At 47.7% G+C, this 15,850-nt stretch overlaps 1 protein-coding gene across 2 annotated transcripts; it reads left to right on the top strand.

Moving 5' to 3' along the window:
• Positions 1 to 5,143: 5,143 nt before the first annotated feature.
• ARFGAP2 (ADP ribosylation factor GTPase activating protein 2) lies at positions 5,144 to 15,326 on the top strand. 2 transcript variants are annotated; one of them, XM_048308306.1, is made up of 17 exons: positions 5,144 to 5,664; positions 5,909 to 6,027; positions 6,920 to 6,992; positions 7,504 to 7,635; positions 7,725 to 7,805; positions 8,651 to 8,753; positions 9,389 to 9,445; positions 9,997 to 10,041; positions 11,136 to 11,188; positions 11,601 to 11,737; positions 12,286 to 12,417; positions 12,896 to 13,024; positions 13,103 to 13,231; positions 13,608 to 13,734; positions 13,853 to 13,943; positions 14,057 to 14,175; positions 14,606 to 15,326. In XM_048308306.1, the coding sequence occupies exons 1-17, from the start codon at positions 5,593 to 5,595 to the stop codon at positions 14,624 to 14,626; spliced, it is 1,620 nt and encodes a 539-aa protein (XP_048164263.1). In that variant the 5' UTR covers positions 5,144 to 5,592; the 3' UTR covers positions 14,627 to 15,326. The 2 variants fall into 2 exon arrangements, with proteins under 2 accessions (XP_048164263.1, XP_048164264.1); XM_048308307.1 differs by lacking the exon at positions 9,997 to 10,041 and having other exon boundaries at positions 5,150 to 5,664.
• Positions 15,327 to 15,850: the final 524 nt, after the last annotated feature.

The raw sequence follows: 15,850 nt of genomic DNA, 5'->3' as shown, positions 1-15,850 counted from the left end.
GAACGTAGCTCAGGGTCTGCTTATTTCCCAGTTTTTCACCCTGCTTCCATGTGGTGTGATGTGCATATCTTCCATCACCTGAGTGATTGTCCCCTGCCAAACAGCCTGCTTCCAGCAGAGACATCTGTAAAATCTCCAAACAGACCATCACAGCAAGATCTAAAACTAAGCCTCAGATCCAGGAAACCCCAGGGCACATCAGCCAGCATAACCCCACTTTGGGGTATCTCTAAAGCTTTCCAAGTCCAAAGCACCTGCCAGGCCAGAGGTGATACCACCAGACATTTGCAAATCAACATTTGATTATAATATTGGAAATGGAGTTACCAAAGAAAAAGCCTGAAGGCATACATGTACATACACACAGACACTCACTTAACAACTACTCAGGAGCAGCACGCTCCTGCCCTGGCCCTACTCTCCCGTCACCCTTTCCATCAAACTGCAGCAGTTTTGTCTGGCAGCCCAGCAACATCGTCTGGCACAGTTGAAAGGGACAGTCCTCTCTTCTCCCTTTCAAAACTTCCTAGCCCTTGCCTTACTTACTCAGCAATCACACAAGCAGGAGCAGGTTAGTTCAGCAATGCAATGACAATCACTGTTTGAGCAGGGCTAGGGACACAACTCAGCCCATGGCTGCCACTTCCCAGAGTGGTTGCAAGGGCCAGCATGTGCAGCAGGACCAGCCTTTTGGCTGCAACACAACCCCAAATCAGAGCAAGCCATCCGTGACTACACTCCTCAATATCTCTTGAGTGACCCATCTGTTGTGTTCCTTAATTTATGTGTTCCTTCAACCTTTGCTGGCTTTTCTCCAAACACAGCATTTGCAAGACTGAAGTAAAATTGTGTAAGTTGTAAACCTGAACAAAATATTCACTCTACACATAGTGTATTAGCTCCTTGGATCTTGCTGGAAGCATTGCATGGAGCCAGTGAGCGACATGACTGCCTGCCTTGGTGCTATACTTTTTCCTAGAGAGGCAGCTACTAATTACACTCGGTACAGCACACTGGCAGCCTGGTCAGCCACAACCCTCAGCCAGCTGCTTCCCTTGCATCAATCCAAGTGAATACATGGCAGGGCAGTTTGCTGACTTGACAGAAACCTAACCCAACCCAAGAAAAAGTTTTCCATATGATCCCTGAAACCACAGAAAATTGGGAGCATCTTCTTACACATTCTGGGAAGGGGCATACCTGCTGAGAACCTTTCCCTTGTTCCAGTGAGAGGAAGAATGCTTTCTACCCGATTTTCCTCTCCTCCATTCGTGGCTGTGTTTGCTCTTTCCGCTACTGAAAATAGCCAGGCTGCCCTGAAATACTGAGCAGAGCTTTCTCCCAGAGCTACTGGCTATCCCCAAGGGAAATCATGTGGATTAGTCAGTGTCTGCAAACTGCTTAGTAAGAGAGGAGGAAAAAAAAAACAAAAATAGATTTGTGTTAGGAATTGTTCTCTGCCCAAGGCATCACTGTAGATTTCTGGTACCCCACCACTCAACATTGTGATCCATGGGAAACTCTATCTCCCTGTTACTTTTTGGGTAGTTTACTGAATTTGCCATCCCCTTTCCCAAAACTTCTCATTCAGCAAAAGTGTGAGAGGCCAGTGAGTCTGAATAGGAGAGGAGGACTCAGCCACCTCATCTCTCTCCTGCAGAATCCTTTCACCCATGTTCTTTGCTGGGCAGCAAGAAAAGAGCAAGGTCCCTTTTTCTCTCTACCACCCTGCTTTTGGACAGACTCACACAGAAGCACTTTCTCTTACCTTGGGCTCAGGCCTGAAAGTGCAGGGCATGTTTTATCCCTATCACAGCACTTCCCTCCTGAGTCTCTCCAGTTCTTTCACAGTAACCTCATGTGTCCCTGGTGTTATGGGGGACTCAAAGATCATGCCTGGTCATCATCCTTTGCTTTCCTTTTCTCTCTTGGATAATGCTGGGAACTATCTTTTATTGGCAGAGGTGGATAACAGCAAGGTGATCTCTGATTAGAAGGCTGCATCAGGCTCGGGGTCTGGTGTCACAGCAGTCAGGAGGAAAGAGGTAGACATCAGATGGGATGCAGATGGACAGGGAAGCTGAGAGCCAAAGAGCAGGCTGCCAGCTTGGAGCTCAGAAATTCAGCACTAAAGCACGAGATACAAAAGAAACAGATGCAGGAAATAGCAAGAACAGTGCAATGACAGCACTCATTCACAGGGAACAGTCAGCAGCAGGAGTTCTTTCCTGTACTGACAAAAGCAACAAAAAGAAGCTGATTATTTCTCAGACCAGCAGCATGCTCTCCGTGCTGCTTTTATGCAAAACTGATGGACAGGATCAGCAGCCTTGCCAGGATCTGGAGCAACCAGCATGGGATTGAAGGCCTGCAAGAGACCCTGCTGAGGTAGAGAAGTTGAAGTAACACTGCTGTAGCAAGCATTCCTAGGACACAATGCAGTGAACAGAAACTCTGCTTCCTCCATGGAGGAGAGGAGCTTGCACTGTATCTCCCCATGTCTCCTAGCACAGACTGGCAAAGTGTGACACTGACCTACTGGCCTCTGAGGCTGCCTTGGCTCCTCCTGAGCACGTGCCATTTCTCTCTGTCATGGTTTAACCCAGCATCCAAGTATCACACAGCTCACTCCACCCACCCCACACCACCTAGTGGGATGGGGAAGAGAACCAGAAAAAGGTAAAATTGGTGGGTGGAGATAAGAACAGTTTAATAACTGAAATAAAATATAATAATAGGAAAAAAGGAATTAAACCCAAGAAAAACAAGTGATACACAATACAATTACTCACCGCCTGCTGACTGATGCCCATCCCATTCCCAAACACCAATCACAAGAAAGAAACAAGCAGAGGAGGGGAACAGCACCACACAACTGATGATGACAGGGCAGGAGCAAGCAACTCAGGTTGAGGCAGCTACAGCCAACACGAATGCAAACACTCCCAATGCACACTCATCATCTGAACTCCCTCCTCTGCACAAGATGCAGCTTACACAGCATGCACCCTGCCACCAGAGACTCCCTCTCCTGCCCTTCTGTAGCTTCACCTGTCGGGGCCCTGAAAGCACTAACAGGCTTTCATTGTCCAGAGCAGCCTCACCTGCGGCTCGACCCAAAGTCCCTGCCCATGGGGTTGGGCAGAGGGTGTGTTTGCATTTAAGCTCAGCCCAGGGTTCCCAGGCCCTGTCTAAGCTATGTTGAAGGAATAGTAGTCTCTGGCTGTGCTTTGTTGATCTTAACCTGTAGGCTGGTTTATCAGCCTGACCTCAGGCTTGCTTTGCCTTATCACCACAAACACGCTTGGCAATCGCTGGGGCTGATCCTGACCCAGTTTGACTGCAAGTGACCTCACCACCACGAGCTTGTCCAGCTATCTCAGTTCTTGGTCAAATCCAGCTGCTATGCTGGGCCTGCCTGGCTCTCTGTGGTCAGGTACTGTGGGAATGGGCCATGTCCAATGAGGGCCCTGGCTGCTGGCCTCAGGAACAGCCCCTCACAGCTCTCCTTGTCCTAGTGTGCAGCCAGCCCTTACTGCACCCTGATATCAGCTCTCCTGGTATGACTGCCAGGACAGCTGCACCACGAAGGGAACTCAACTTGTTTAAAAATAGCTGTGAGGAAAATGCTATCGGTTGCTTTTACCTGCATTGTTTCCCCAGTACATGTGTGTGTAATCCCAGAAATGGCATATAGGCACCATTAAGGTAGTAGAATAAAAGCAACAGAAAGCAGGGACTAATTAAGACAAGACTGCTGCCAAGAATGAGCTCTGTCAGCCTAGATCAGGCTTCAGTACCCAGCTCAGAAACTCCTCTCAGAGCAGCTTGAATCAGATATGTCAGCCAGAAGCCTCTCATGTTACTGCATGTGCCTAGCATATCAGGTCTCACTCTGACCATACAGTTAGAGCTTTGCCGATTCCCAGAACACAAGACCCTGCTAAACCTGCAAGGGTTTTTCTGCAGGGCTTTTTTTTTTTCTCAACAACTCCGTTGTTCCTGATTGCATCTCTATGTCCCAATACTTTATGTATCTTCCTAAGACCATGGGTCCTAGGTTCCCATTGCAAGGAATTCTATTGTCTACCTTAACATCTGTGGATAATGTGGAAATGAGTGAAGAAAGCCCCTTTATATTTAAACTGAAAGTTGTCTTGTCCAGATATCAGTATATTTAACAATTTCTTTTAGTGACAAACTGGTGCTGCAGAGCAACCTCCTTTCAGAGGTAAGGAAATCCCATTGCATTCCATCTCTGTAATGCCATGCTCCTGATTAACTTTTGTTGTTGTTGTCATCCTTCTGAATCTCTCATTGCTCTGCAGTCACTTTTTTTTTTTCGCTAAAGCACGAAATGGACTATATACCATTGACTTTTAGTTCACAACACAACCATATTTTTTTCTATTTTTCTCGCATTATAACTGAATGACTTTCTAGGCAATATCCTGCTGCTTCTAGGCAGGTAATAAATACAGCTGTTAAGGGCCCTGACATCATCTTTGCTCTGAAGTAACAACTTCCCTACCTTGGTTACTGCTTCATGATGCCTTGATTACTGTATAGCCAAGTAATAGATTCTTGAAAGGTCCTCCCTGATTAAAACAGGGCTATGAAGATGGAGAAGGGTCTGAAGGGGAAGCCAGAAGGGTCTGAAGGGGAAGGATGAAGTCACTTTGTCTTTCAGCCTGGAGGAAACTGAGGAGACCTCATCCCTCATTGTGGTCTTCAATATCCTCATGAGGGGACGCATAGGGGCAGGTACTGATCTCTTTAATGACCAGTGTCAGGATCTGAGGGAATGGCCTGAAGTTGTGTCACCAGAGATGTAGGTTTGATATTAGAAAAGGGTTCTTCACCCAGAGGGTCGTTGGGCACTGGAACAGGCTCCCCAAGGAAGTGGTCACAGTACCAGCTTGACAGAGTTCAAGAAGTGTTTGGACCGTGCTCTTCGGCACATGGTGTGACTTGAGAGATATCCTGTGCAGGGCCAGGAGTTGGACTCGATGATCTATGTGGGTCCCTTCCAACACAGGACATTCTGTAAATCATTTCCAAATCACCGTTTGCTTGTGCCAGTGTACCAGGCCCGGTGCCCTGAGGTCGGCTGCTGGAGCAGGCGATCCCTGTAAACGCTGCTCTGAGCTTTTTCTCCGGTAGCAGCTGACCCACGGCAGGCACTGCCCCATTGCTATTCTAAGGAGCCCTTCTCTCGGTGCGGGCCCGCAGCGGCCCCAAAAGGAGGGGCACAGCCACAAGGGCCCCCGAGAGCGCCGAGCGGCGCTGTGGCACTGCCGGACGCGCTCCGAGCTCACGGGCGTCTCGGCGCCTGCAACGTCCGATGTGCGCAAGGCGAGGCCGTGACCCCCGCGAGGCGTCGGGCCGGCAGCCGGGGCAGCGGCCGGGGTGATCCGGAGCTAAAGCTGTCCCACAGCCCAGGACCGGAGGAAAAGAAGGACCTTGCTCTCTTCTCCTTGTCCAGACCCACGGACGCAGCGGGGGGAGTGCCGGCCCAGCACGGACCTGCCGCGGCGCCGATTGGACCCCGTCGGCTGCCGTCCCCGCGGGGGTGTCTGGGAAGGAGAGATCATGGCGGCGGAGCCGAGCAAGACGGAGATCCAGACCCTCTTCAAGCGGCTCCGGGCAGCGCCGGCCAACAAGGTAGCGGGGAGCGGCCGGGGGCCGCCGGACTATCCGTGTCGGGCTGTTGCCCTGCGGCCGTGACTTGCGCTCCGACCGGGCCCCGGTGGGCTCCGGGCTGCGTTGCGGCGGCTGTTGGGGCGGCCGGGCAGGGGCCCTTAGGGAGGGCCCGGGCAGAGCGGCCGGGGCCGCCGGGATGTGGCAGGGGGTGGCGGAGCGGCAGAGCCGTCGCCTCAACCTGGTTGTCTCTCTCCCTTCGCTTTAGTCGTGCTTCGACTGCGGCGCCAAGAACCCGAGCTGGGCCAGTATCACCTACGGGGTCTTCCTGTGCATCGACTGCTCCGGCGTCCACAGGTCCCTGGGCGTGCACCTCAGCTTCATCAGGTGCGTGGGGAGCGGGGAGCACGGTACCGCCGGCAGGCCCGGGGCAACCATCCCCCCTTGGTGTGGGAGCACGCAGGGATTGGGAGAGAAGCCTTATCACGGAGCGATCACCTCCGGTTTTATGTGGCTTGCTCGCTGGAGGTTCTGGGTCACTCAGTACTTCCAAGATGGAGTTTCCAAAGCACCTCAAGTGGAACATGGACATGTTGCTTTTGCTAGCCTTGCAGAAGCGCTCTCTGGACTTGGAATTGTAGGAGCAGAGACGAAAGTGTGGTGTGTGAATCTTGCCAGTAAGGCACCAGTGTGGTGTATATACCTTCTCGTAAGGCTGAGCAAGGCAAAAAGAGGAATGTAATTTAATCTTTTCGGTATCAGCCTAATGGGGAAGATGGTGTTGGCTTTTCAGCCTAGTTCTTATTTCTGGTATTAACATTTTAAGTTAATAGAACTGTGACCTTTACTTGTTAGAAGTTGAGTAACTGATATGAGACATGCTGTATTCCTTAGCTTTACTTGGATGTATCCTCAGTTGCTTTGTCATGTGTTTTGGCCTAATCTGTGGGACAGGCTGAATATGACTCTCTCATGTTGTGGTGAGATCACATGTAGAACGAAAGTTCTTGACCGTGCTTTCCTAGCTCAAGCTCCGCCCTCTAAACAAGCATTACAAGTGAGAGATCCTCAAAATTTGGATAAAAGCTGGTCTTTTCCCTCACTTTAAAATTTGAAATGAATTTTTTATAGGAGCAAAGAAGCTCTCAAGATATTCTTTCCACCTTTGCCTGCTACACTTTGGGATAGTAGTGGAATATCTGACCATTTTAGGCCAGAGCTTGGTTTTGCATTTGGTTTGCCTGTTCTTTATTAATAGAAAAAATGGGTTCTCACACAGGTCCACAGAGTTGGATTCTAACTGGAACTGGTTCCAGCTGAGGTGTATGCAAGTGGGCAGTAATGCCAACGCGGTGAGGAGCCTCTGTAGGCATTTTGCTTGCTTTCCCTCTTGCTAATCCATATCCTCTGTTTATTGTCCTTTTCCTTTGTGTGGCATTCTTGGTACCAGTCTCATCTGAAATGTGTGATGAAGGGGGGCATTTGTCAAGTGTGCTTGGAAGTCAGACTGTGATCTTTGCATGCATTGTTTTCTGAAGTGCAGAGCTGTCATTTTTTTGCACCTCATTTAAATGAGAGGCATAGCCTTCTTAAATGATAGGAGTTAATAACACTTACCAGTTTGAAAGCTCATGCTCAGCATTGTGACTCAGAATCATCCCTCTGTAGAGAAGACGGATGATTTTTACAGGCTCCTGGAGTGAGACTTCTTGTAGAAAGCTGATCAATGAATGGTTGGTTCATGCTGTGCTCTCAGTATATCATCCCCTGTCTCTGGGAAGTTTTCTTTTTCTCTTGAGTTTGTCTAGTGCTTGCTTGAGTGGGATCTAGCAGTCAGGAGACTGAATATTCCTCTCTTTTCAGACTGCGTTCTTCCGCCAGCACGGCTGTACCACCACAGATGCCAATGCTAAATATAACAGTCGAGCTGCCCAGATGTACAGGGAGAAGATCCGGCAGCTGGCAAGTGCTGCCATGGCCAAGTATGGCACTGATGTAAGTCTGAGAGCTCTGGAGTGCTAGATGTGTAGTGCTGGATGCTGAGTCTTGTAGGATATCTTCTTTTTTCCCTCTCCTCTCTTTAGTTGCTTATAGATGGACTGAGTGGAGCCCCTGGGCACTCCCCTGACAAGAGTGATGCTGATTTCTTCACGGAACACACACAGGTGAGAAGAACTACCTAAACCAGGCAGCCTTAATAGCTCTCCAATAGCCAGCTGTTCAGCCAGGAGCAGTCCCTTAGCTTGGAAGGACTCTAAATTGTATTCAGTATATACTCTAAATTCAATAGTAACATGGAGGAAGTAAGATTCAGTCATCTGCCTGGGACATAGTCACATATCTGAACAGTCCCTGTAATATCCATGTCTTTTGTTTTTGAGACCATCTTTAACTTCAAGAAGTACTCAGAGCTAGCAGCTATGCCCTGGAAGATGCTTTGTGTGCTGTGTTAATGCTTAGTTTCTTTGTACAGTTAAAGCAAGAACTAGCTATTACTTTGAACTTCTGGTTTAAAAGAAACTTTTCAGTGCACAGACCCTGGTAAAGTGGATTTGGGCAACTGCAAAATGCCTGGCAGACTTTCTCAGGTGCATAGAGTGATGTGAGTATTGGCTGTGTGGCCAGTAGAGACAGTGGAAGAGGAGATTAATTTTTTCCAGGAAAACTCATTCACACTTTCTCCCAGACTTAACCTCATTTCCTTTAACCTGGAAAGTCCTCCCATTAGCCAACTGTCAAACGATTCTATCATTCCTCCTATTCCTCCTGGCCATTTATTCAGCTTAGCTTCCTTGTCTTTTTTTTTTTTTTTTTTTTTTTTTAAATTTTTGTCCCTGCTAAGGGAATATGGACTTGTCTATATGTTATCTTCAAGGAAGGCATAGTCTGAAGTTTGGAACAAGTTTCCTTTGGCCTAAAATTGAATATAGGTCACTAAACCTGTAGTAAATTTGGGATTGTTTGGTTTATTCATCTTCTGCAAATAACTGGAATGAGTATCTCCTTGCAGTCCTCCAGTACCTGGGATGTAGCAGATGCCAGCCAGAATCCTGCACAGTCTTCTCTGGAGGTGGAAAAAGCAGCAAAGTCATCAGAAGGCAGTGAAGTTTCGAGTGAGTTCTTTGCTGAATAATTTTTTCTGAAAACCTGCTTTCATTTCCAGGAGAATACAGTTCTGTACCACTGTTGAAAGGGCTGAACTTTTCCTTTGGTTCAGGATTGAAGGAGTGGAAGTTCTGTGCACTCTTATGATGTTTAGTTAAATTAATGGAGACTTCTAAAAACACTGCTCCATTTGGGATCAGTTCTTTGCTTTTCCTGAAACACACACAAAACTGTTTTGGGGATTAGCTGCCCCATTTCCCTGCTTTCAGACATAATGATTTGTCTAAACACTCTTCTCTATCCCTTGAATTTGGTGGGTCTGAAAATGACATAGGACAGAAAATTTTCTAGGATGAAGGACAAGGAAACCAAGAATCTGGAGGTATAGCTGTAATTTGAAACAGCTTTGTATATTTCTCTGCAATGTTTGCTCTCTTTTACTCTGTTAAGAACACTGCAGAGGGAATTGCTCTGTGGAGGTGTAAAGCTGTTGTGCTTGGAAATTGCATATTTCAAGCTGTAACTGGATTTATTTGTGGGGGCAGAGGAGCTAGGAGACATGCAGTGGAATTGTGAACATACTGGAAAGAACAGGTTTGAGAATCAATCTGTTGACTGTTCTCTTCTGGTTTTGTGCCCACAGATCCTGGCCAAGGTCCATCTATTGACTTGTTGAGCACATCTCCTAAAGCTCCTCTAGGTAAGTAAGACTCTTCACTCGTAGATCAGTCTTGCTCTTGTACCCACTGCTCAGTAGTAAGCTCAGTGAAGCTGGAAGCAGTGAGCCAGTTTCCAGAATGTCTAAACGAGCTTATCTCCCTGTGGAGCCAGTACTTAGGATGTTCCTGAAGCCCAAAACCAAGCCACAGTTTTCTGGAGGTTTCCTCCTCCTTTGGATGATTGAGTTCAAAGCTGTTGCTTTCCCAAAAGCATGTTTTCCTGGGTTTGAGCTTTGGAAAAAACTTGGTATTTGCATATTTAGAACTTGGGTGATCAAGGCCACATGGCTGGTTTTTTGGTTTGTTTCCTCACAGAACCTTTGGAGGCAAATGAATTTTTAGTTTTCAGAGTAATGGGGATTTGTATCTCTTTCTCCCTTGCCATTACTGTCCTGGTTGCACAGAGAACATGTAGCTGGAGCTTCTTTCCTTATTGAGAGCATGCTCCTAGCCCACAGTGGGTTCATTCTGGGTGGAAGGCCTGTGTCCTCAAGTGTCTGTTCATTCCCCGTGTTTTACGTCTCTTCCTCAGACATGTCCATGTATCTGTCAACACAAGGGGCCGCTCCTGCTGGAGGTAACTGGCTAACAGCTGGCCTGCGTTGGCTGCTTGTGACAACTCTGCTTGCCCCTCCTGAGATTCTGCCTTCAATTCTAACTTTAGCTTCCTGTGCTTAGAGGGAGAGAACAAGCCAAAGCTTATATGTGTTGTATTGAGATCTAAACCAGATATGTCATATCTGTAAAGAGACCTTATTAACATTTCTGTTTCCTGACAGTATAAAAAACCCCAAAGACAAAACCAAACAACCTCGAATCAAGTGTTAGGAACAACGAGTGGAAAACCATTTCAGATAGTGAGAATGTTTTGAATCTCCTTATTTAAAAAAATTACGATAAGACTAGAAAAGATAAAAGAAAGGCTGTCAAGAATAATCTATGGGCTAACAAAAGTCATGTGGCTGTAGAAAGTCAGGAGACACACACATGCAGAAGAAAAGCCCAACAAGGGCAGTAAAAGATTTTGGAGCTACCTATGGGAAGCTGGAAGATGTTTTGGGCAGTCCCTCTCTGCTTTGTTCTTAAACTTTTCCCCAGACATCTGCTGCTTGGCTGGCGCTTGTCTGGTTTTACAAGTGTGGCATGCCCTCAACAGTGACAAGTGCAAGGTGTTGGGGAACCTGTTGCTTTTACAGCTTGCTGCACTTCAGGTCCCTTTTTTTTGGTATGTTCATGTAAACACGACTTTAGGGTTCTTGCTGCTTTGTCCCTAAGGCATTGGTGAGGCACTGACCTTCACATGCCTCTGAAGCTGTGTTTTCTTGAATTTGTGTATGAAATAAACCTAGTCTTTCTCTAACTACCCTGATCCCTACTGGGTGGGGTCACCTACTGCATAAAACAGAGGAGTTATTCACAGTTCTTCATTCAATTATAAGTTGCTCCAGAAATGGACATGCTTTTTTAGGCCACCAGCCTGTAACTGTGGAGCTTCTACATGCATCTTTCTTGCCAGGGTGAAATCACCCAGGCTTCTGATGTGAAGCTGCATGGTGTGCCCTGGATGCTACCGCAGCTGGACTGTGGTGGATGTTCATGGGGGTTGCTATCTAATTTTGGCCTCTTAAATTAATTCACTTCTGCTTATTTGCTGCTTCCCTTCTCTTGCAGAACTTAAATCCTCCCTCATTGGAAAGAAGAAGCCAGCAGCTGCCAAGAAAGGGGTATGTCTGAGCTCTTTCATGGAGGGGAGGTAAAGCATGTCTTGCATTTCTGCTGTCCTTTCCCTGATCCTTGCTTTCTGCCCTTAACAGCTGTGTGACAAAGCTGTAGAGATCTGTTTTTGGGAAAGGAGACCTTAAGCAAGCCTGTGTATTATTACAAAAAAAAATTAAGTTCTGGATCATTACTGGTTGTGGTCTGAAGCGTATGTGGCTGATCTCCAAGTGCTTGGCCACTGGTGGGTTAACTCTTGGGTGTTCTTCCATACTGTGCTGCAAGCTCTTTTGGGTCTGTAGGCTGTGCACAGGGAGACTGAAGGCCTCACTGGTGCAGCAAGAAGTAGGATTCAGGTTTTCTTCTACAATGAACAATCTAGGATGAAGAATTCACAGGATTTTGTTTTTGTTTTTCAAGTTGGGTGCAAAAAAAGGTCTTGGAGCCCAGAAAGTAAGCAGCCAGAGCTTCAGTGAGATTGAGTGGCAAGCCCAGGTGGCAGAACAGCTGAGGGAGCAGCAGGCAGTGGAGTCCAGGAAACAAGCTGAGGAGTCCATGTAAGTGCCCTGTTTGGGATGAGTACCTTGCATACCTAAGGCAGAAGTAGTGTGAGGTTAATGCTGTTCACCCTAGGATCACCAAATATGACTACAGAACATACTGCATGAGAGGATGAGCAGTAGCTATATGCCAATATGGCCCTTGCAGCAGGGCATAAGTTATACTACTGTGTTTTATTCAAATTAGCACTCCTGGAAGAGTTTAGGGAGCAGATACTTCTGTATTGTGTGTTTCTGTTCACCTTTGGACAGGACTGAAAAAGGGTAAGGCTGAACTGGATGGATCATTCTGGGTGCAGGGGGGGAGAAGATAGACATTGTGATGCTTACAGTAAGGAAATCATGGTTAGCCAAAGAAGAGTTGAATCCCAGTGGAGGTGAGATGGCAAAACAAGCAATAGCTTCTGTGCAAGGATTGTTGGCAGAACTGTTGTGAAAGTGGCTGTTTTGAAGGGTGGTTGGGGTTACTTTACCACTTGTTCCTCTACAACATGGGCAGCAAGGGAGGGTAGTGAGCTGCTACCCACCATGGCTCTTTCCCTTAGAGTCACCTCAATGCGACTGGCTTATCAGGAACTGCAGCTTGATCGGAAGAAGGAAGAGAAGAAACTCCAGAACCTTGAAGGGAAGAAACGTGAACAAGCAGAGAGGCTGGGAATGGGACTGGTGTCCAGAAGGTACTTGGCTGTGGATGGCATAGGACAGACAGGTGTCTTGGAAGTACCCTGCTCTGGAAAAGTTTCTTGAAGGCAGTAGTTTCTCTTGTAACAGATAAGGAGATGAGTTAAGTGCTCATATGCTGGTCTCTGACTAAAAATGCTTCAGGCCCCAAAAGGAATAAGCATTCTGTTCAAAGGTTGTGGTTCTCATTTGAGCTTTTCCACAGATATGTGTGGCCTGTCAGTGTCTAGCACTAGAGCCCTGCTGCTTGACAGGTGTCCCCCTGCAGAATCCTTCCTTCAAGAAGGTAGCTCAAGACTTCTGAAGGAGTATAGATAAGTAATGAAGGGGGCTGACATCCCACAACTATCCCTCAAAACTTGAGTCACTTGCACCCTGCCTGCGAAGGCCAGATTCAGTTTTGAGGTACACTGGTTGTAGGGACTGGATGCTGTCAGACCCATCAGCCCTGACTCTGCCTGTTTGTTGTGCTAGTTCTGTTTCACACTCGGTGATGTCTGAGATGCAAGTAATTGAGCAGGAGACGCCGCTGGTAGCAAAATCTTCCCGCTCCCAATTGGACTTATTTGAAGATGGTGGAAGCTTCACATCTGGACCCCCCAAGTAAGATTAGCTTCAGTGTAGTCTTGTCTTACTCCTGAATTTCATGTCTGGCCTAAATAACCTATTTTTGGTGTGTAGGTACAAATACAGTCCCTTCTCATTCGAAGATGCGTTTGGCTCACGATGGGAAACGGACTCTTCATGGGGTATGGACAAAGAGGAGGAACCGGAGGTGACCATTTCCAGTATTCGGCCGGTTTCAGAGAGGTAAAGTGCTTGCCACTGCTAGTGTACCTTTTGCCCCTTGTATAGGGGACAAAGGATGAGCGTGGGGGCTGTGGCATAGATGCTGCTGTGTTACAGCAGGAGCCTTGTGCAGAAATATAACTTGCACAGAAAAGCCCAAGAAAAAGGGCCTTGAGTGAAAGGGCCTTGGACACTTCTTTGCCTGTCATATTCATAAATTTATACAGCCTGTGGCCATCAAGTCCTGACTGTCCTGAAATGGGGAAAGGAGAGCCCCAATATAACTAACACTTAAGGATGTCTTGCTTTCCTTTGATTAGATGAGGTCTGAGACAGAAATCTGATTCTTTACTGTGTTGGTGAGCTTCATCTGAGATGTCTCTTCTTGTTTCCTCAGACCCACCAGTAGGCGGGAGATGGAGAACAGGCCATCCATGGTGGAATCCAATGAAGCTCGGCAGAAGTTTGCAGGGGCTAAAGCTATCTCTTCAGATATGTTTTTCGGGCGGGAGGCAGATGCTGAGGTAGATGCATTCTGCAGTGCTTAACACTGGTACAGCTCTGGCTTTACCTCCTCCTCTTTGCTCAGGTCCTACTTTGTTCCTTTCCTATATAACCTTTTTGTTTTGTTTTCTGCTGCAGTATGAAGCCAGATCCCGACTACAGCAGCTCTCGGGCAGCAGTGCCATCAGCTCTGCAGATCTGTTTGGAGAGGCTGACAATGTGCACTCAGGTTTGTTAGCACTCAGTGGGTTGAGGGAGGGCTTTGGAAGACCTAGACTAGAGGGGATCAGGGTGCTTTCTGGAGCTGAAGGACTCTGGGATAACTCCTCCTGGTTCTTGTAGGTGGCGTGTCTATTGGAAATGTCCTGCCTGCAGCTGACATTGCACAGTTCAAGCAAGGAGTGAAATCAGTGGCCGGCAAGATGGCTGTCCTGGCCAATGGGGTGATGAACTCCCTCCAGGTGAGGTTACACGATGGCACCTTCAGAAGGGCTGTTGTCATGTTCAGGGACTTCTACCATAACCTGGCTTCCACTGGAATTATCACTATCTTCTCAAATTATGTGGAAAGTCCCAGGTAGACACTTGTCTTTTTTAGCTGATGACTACAGTACGATAGCTGAGCAATTCCAGGTGGCCAGTGAACTCTGCTTGGCCAGCCTTACTGTCCTGCTGGACAGGGCACCTTGTTATGTCAGATACACCTTTTCCCATAAATTCCAGGCAGAATTTAAAAAGTCAAGGTCATTTTACTTTCTGCTTTTGTACGGTGTCCTGTCTAGTTAACCTCACACTGCATTAAAATACCAAACCCCCCAATTTCTTGTTATCCGTCTCTGGATTTTGCATGAAGGTGTTGTAGCAAGGTGTCTCTGTCTGTTTCCTTCTCAGGATCGTTATGGTTCATATTGATGACCCAGGGACTGCAACTCAAAGGGAAGCCAGCAAGAGGCACTGATGCCACCTTTGCCTGGAGTAAACCCCGCAGGATTGTCTTATTTGTCTGGGTTGGGTGGGGAGGGGAGAAGGTAAGCGGAGGGGGTCAGGACATGGCTGTGCCCAGGATGCTTTCTGAATATCTCTGGATTCCACTCTATTAAAAATCAATGTGCCCTCATATCCACTGCTATCTACTAGCCAGTGGAGACAGGCCTTCTTACAGGGTTAACCTCATTGGTGTAAAAGATATGACAGAACTCCTGGGCTGCCCTCATCAGTGCTCCTGTCCTTCTTTGGCCCATAACTTAGCTGACCAAGTGACAGAGGAAAGGGGAATGCTATTTTTCTGAACATCATGTGACATGACTCTTTTTTGTTCTGATCACTGCTCCCAATCCATGGTGCTGTGGAGTCCTCTGTATTTGCAGAGTTTGCCTTTTACCGTGATCTAGTCCTTTTTACTGTCTTCTAAACCAGCATATATGAATGCAGGAGAAAAAAATCAAAGCAAAGATTATTTTTTTAGCTTCTAACTACATCATCAGCAAAAAAGGCCCAGGTAAAGAAGTAAAGAAATTTACTGGATCCCTGGCTATTTTGTTGCCCAGCTTTGGATCAGATCAAAGTACTGAGCCTCTGACTTAACCATGAAATGCAGCAGTGAGGACTGTCATTTTCGTCCTGTTCAGCTTGGTCTCTGGTTTTAGCAAGAGTGTTTTCCTTGGACTATGGTGTTGAGGATGAGGTAGTAAGAAGAAGGGTGGGAAAGGGCTAGTTACCCACTGTCAGCAAAAGAGAGGCTGGGGCTGCTTGTTCTGGAGCCTTCTGTTTGGGACTGGGAAGAGGCTTGCACCTTGCACGGGCTTCCCCTCTCCTGTCCAGTTGAGGGGCTGCGGTAGCTGCGGGCGGGAGGGGAAGGGTTACTCCGCCGCTCTGTGCTGATGTTTCACCTCGGTGGGGCATGAGGGGGGTCAGGGTCAGATCTTCCTGTTCCTTGTCCCTGTGCCCTGAGGGAGTTGTGTCAATGTCACAGCACCCACAGTGGGCTGGGGCTCCAGGCAGCGGTGGTGCAGCTGCAGGGGCGGTCTGGGCATGGCCACAAGTGCCACCCTGGCACTTGGGGGTGGGCTGGGCGCCTTCCCCGGCCGAGGTGAGGGGCTGGTGGGGCCCTGGAAGGTGGCTGGAGCCCTGCGCTGG

The sequence above is a fragment of the Corvus hawaiiensis genome, chromosome 6, assembly GCF_020740725.1.
Source record: "Corvus hawaiiensis isolate bCorHaw1 chromosome 6, bCorHaw1.pri.cur, whole genome shotgun sequence".
NCBI classification, from domain to species: domain Eukaryota; kingdom Metazoa; phylum Chordata; class Aves; order Passeriformes; family Corvidae; genus Corvus; species Corvus hawaiiensis.
This window is presented reverse-complemented; position numbering and strand designations above follow the sequence as displayed.

What these genes read in the sequence shown, in the direction of transcription:
- ARFGAP2 (XM_048308306.1), top strand. Translation starts at nt 5,593, where the DNA reads ATGGCGGCGGAGCCGAGCAAGACGGAGATCCAGACCCTCTTCAAGCGG. An exon ending in TGGGCAGTAATGCCAACGCG is followed by an intron (nt 6,993 to 7,503) that starts GTGAGGAGCCTC and finishes CTCTCTTTTCAG; the next exon opens with ACTGCGTTCTTCCGCCAGCA. An exon ending in AGGGGCCGCTCCTGCTGGAG is followed by an intron (nt 10,042 to 11,135) that starts GTAACTGGCTAA and finishes CTTCTCTTGCAG; the next exon opens with AACTTAAATCCTCCCTCATT.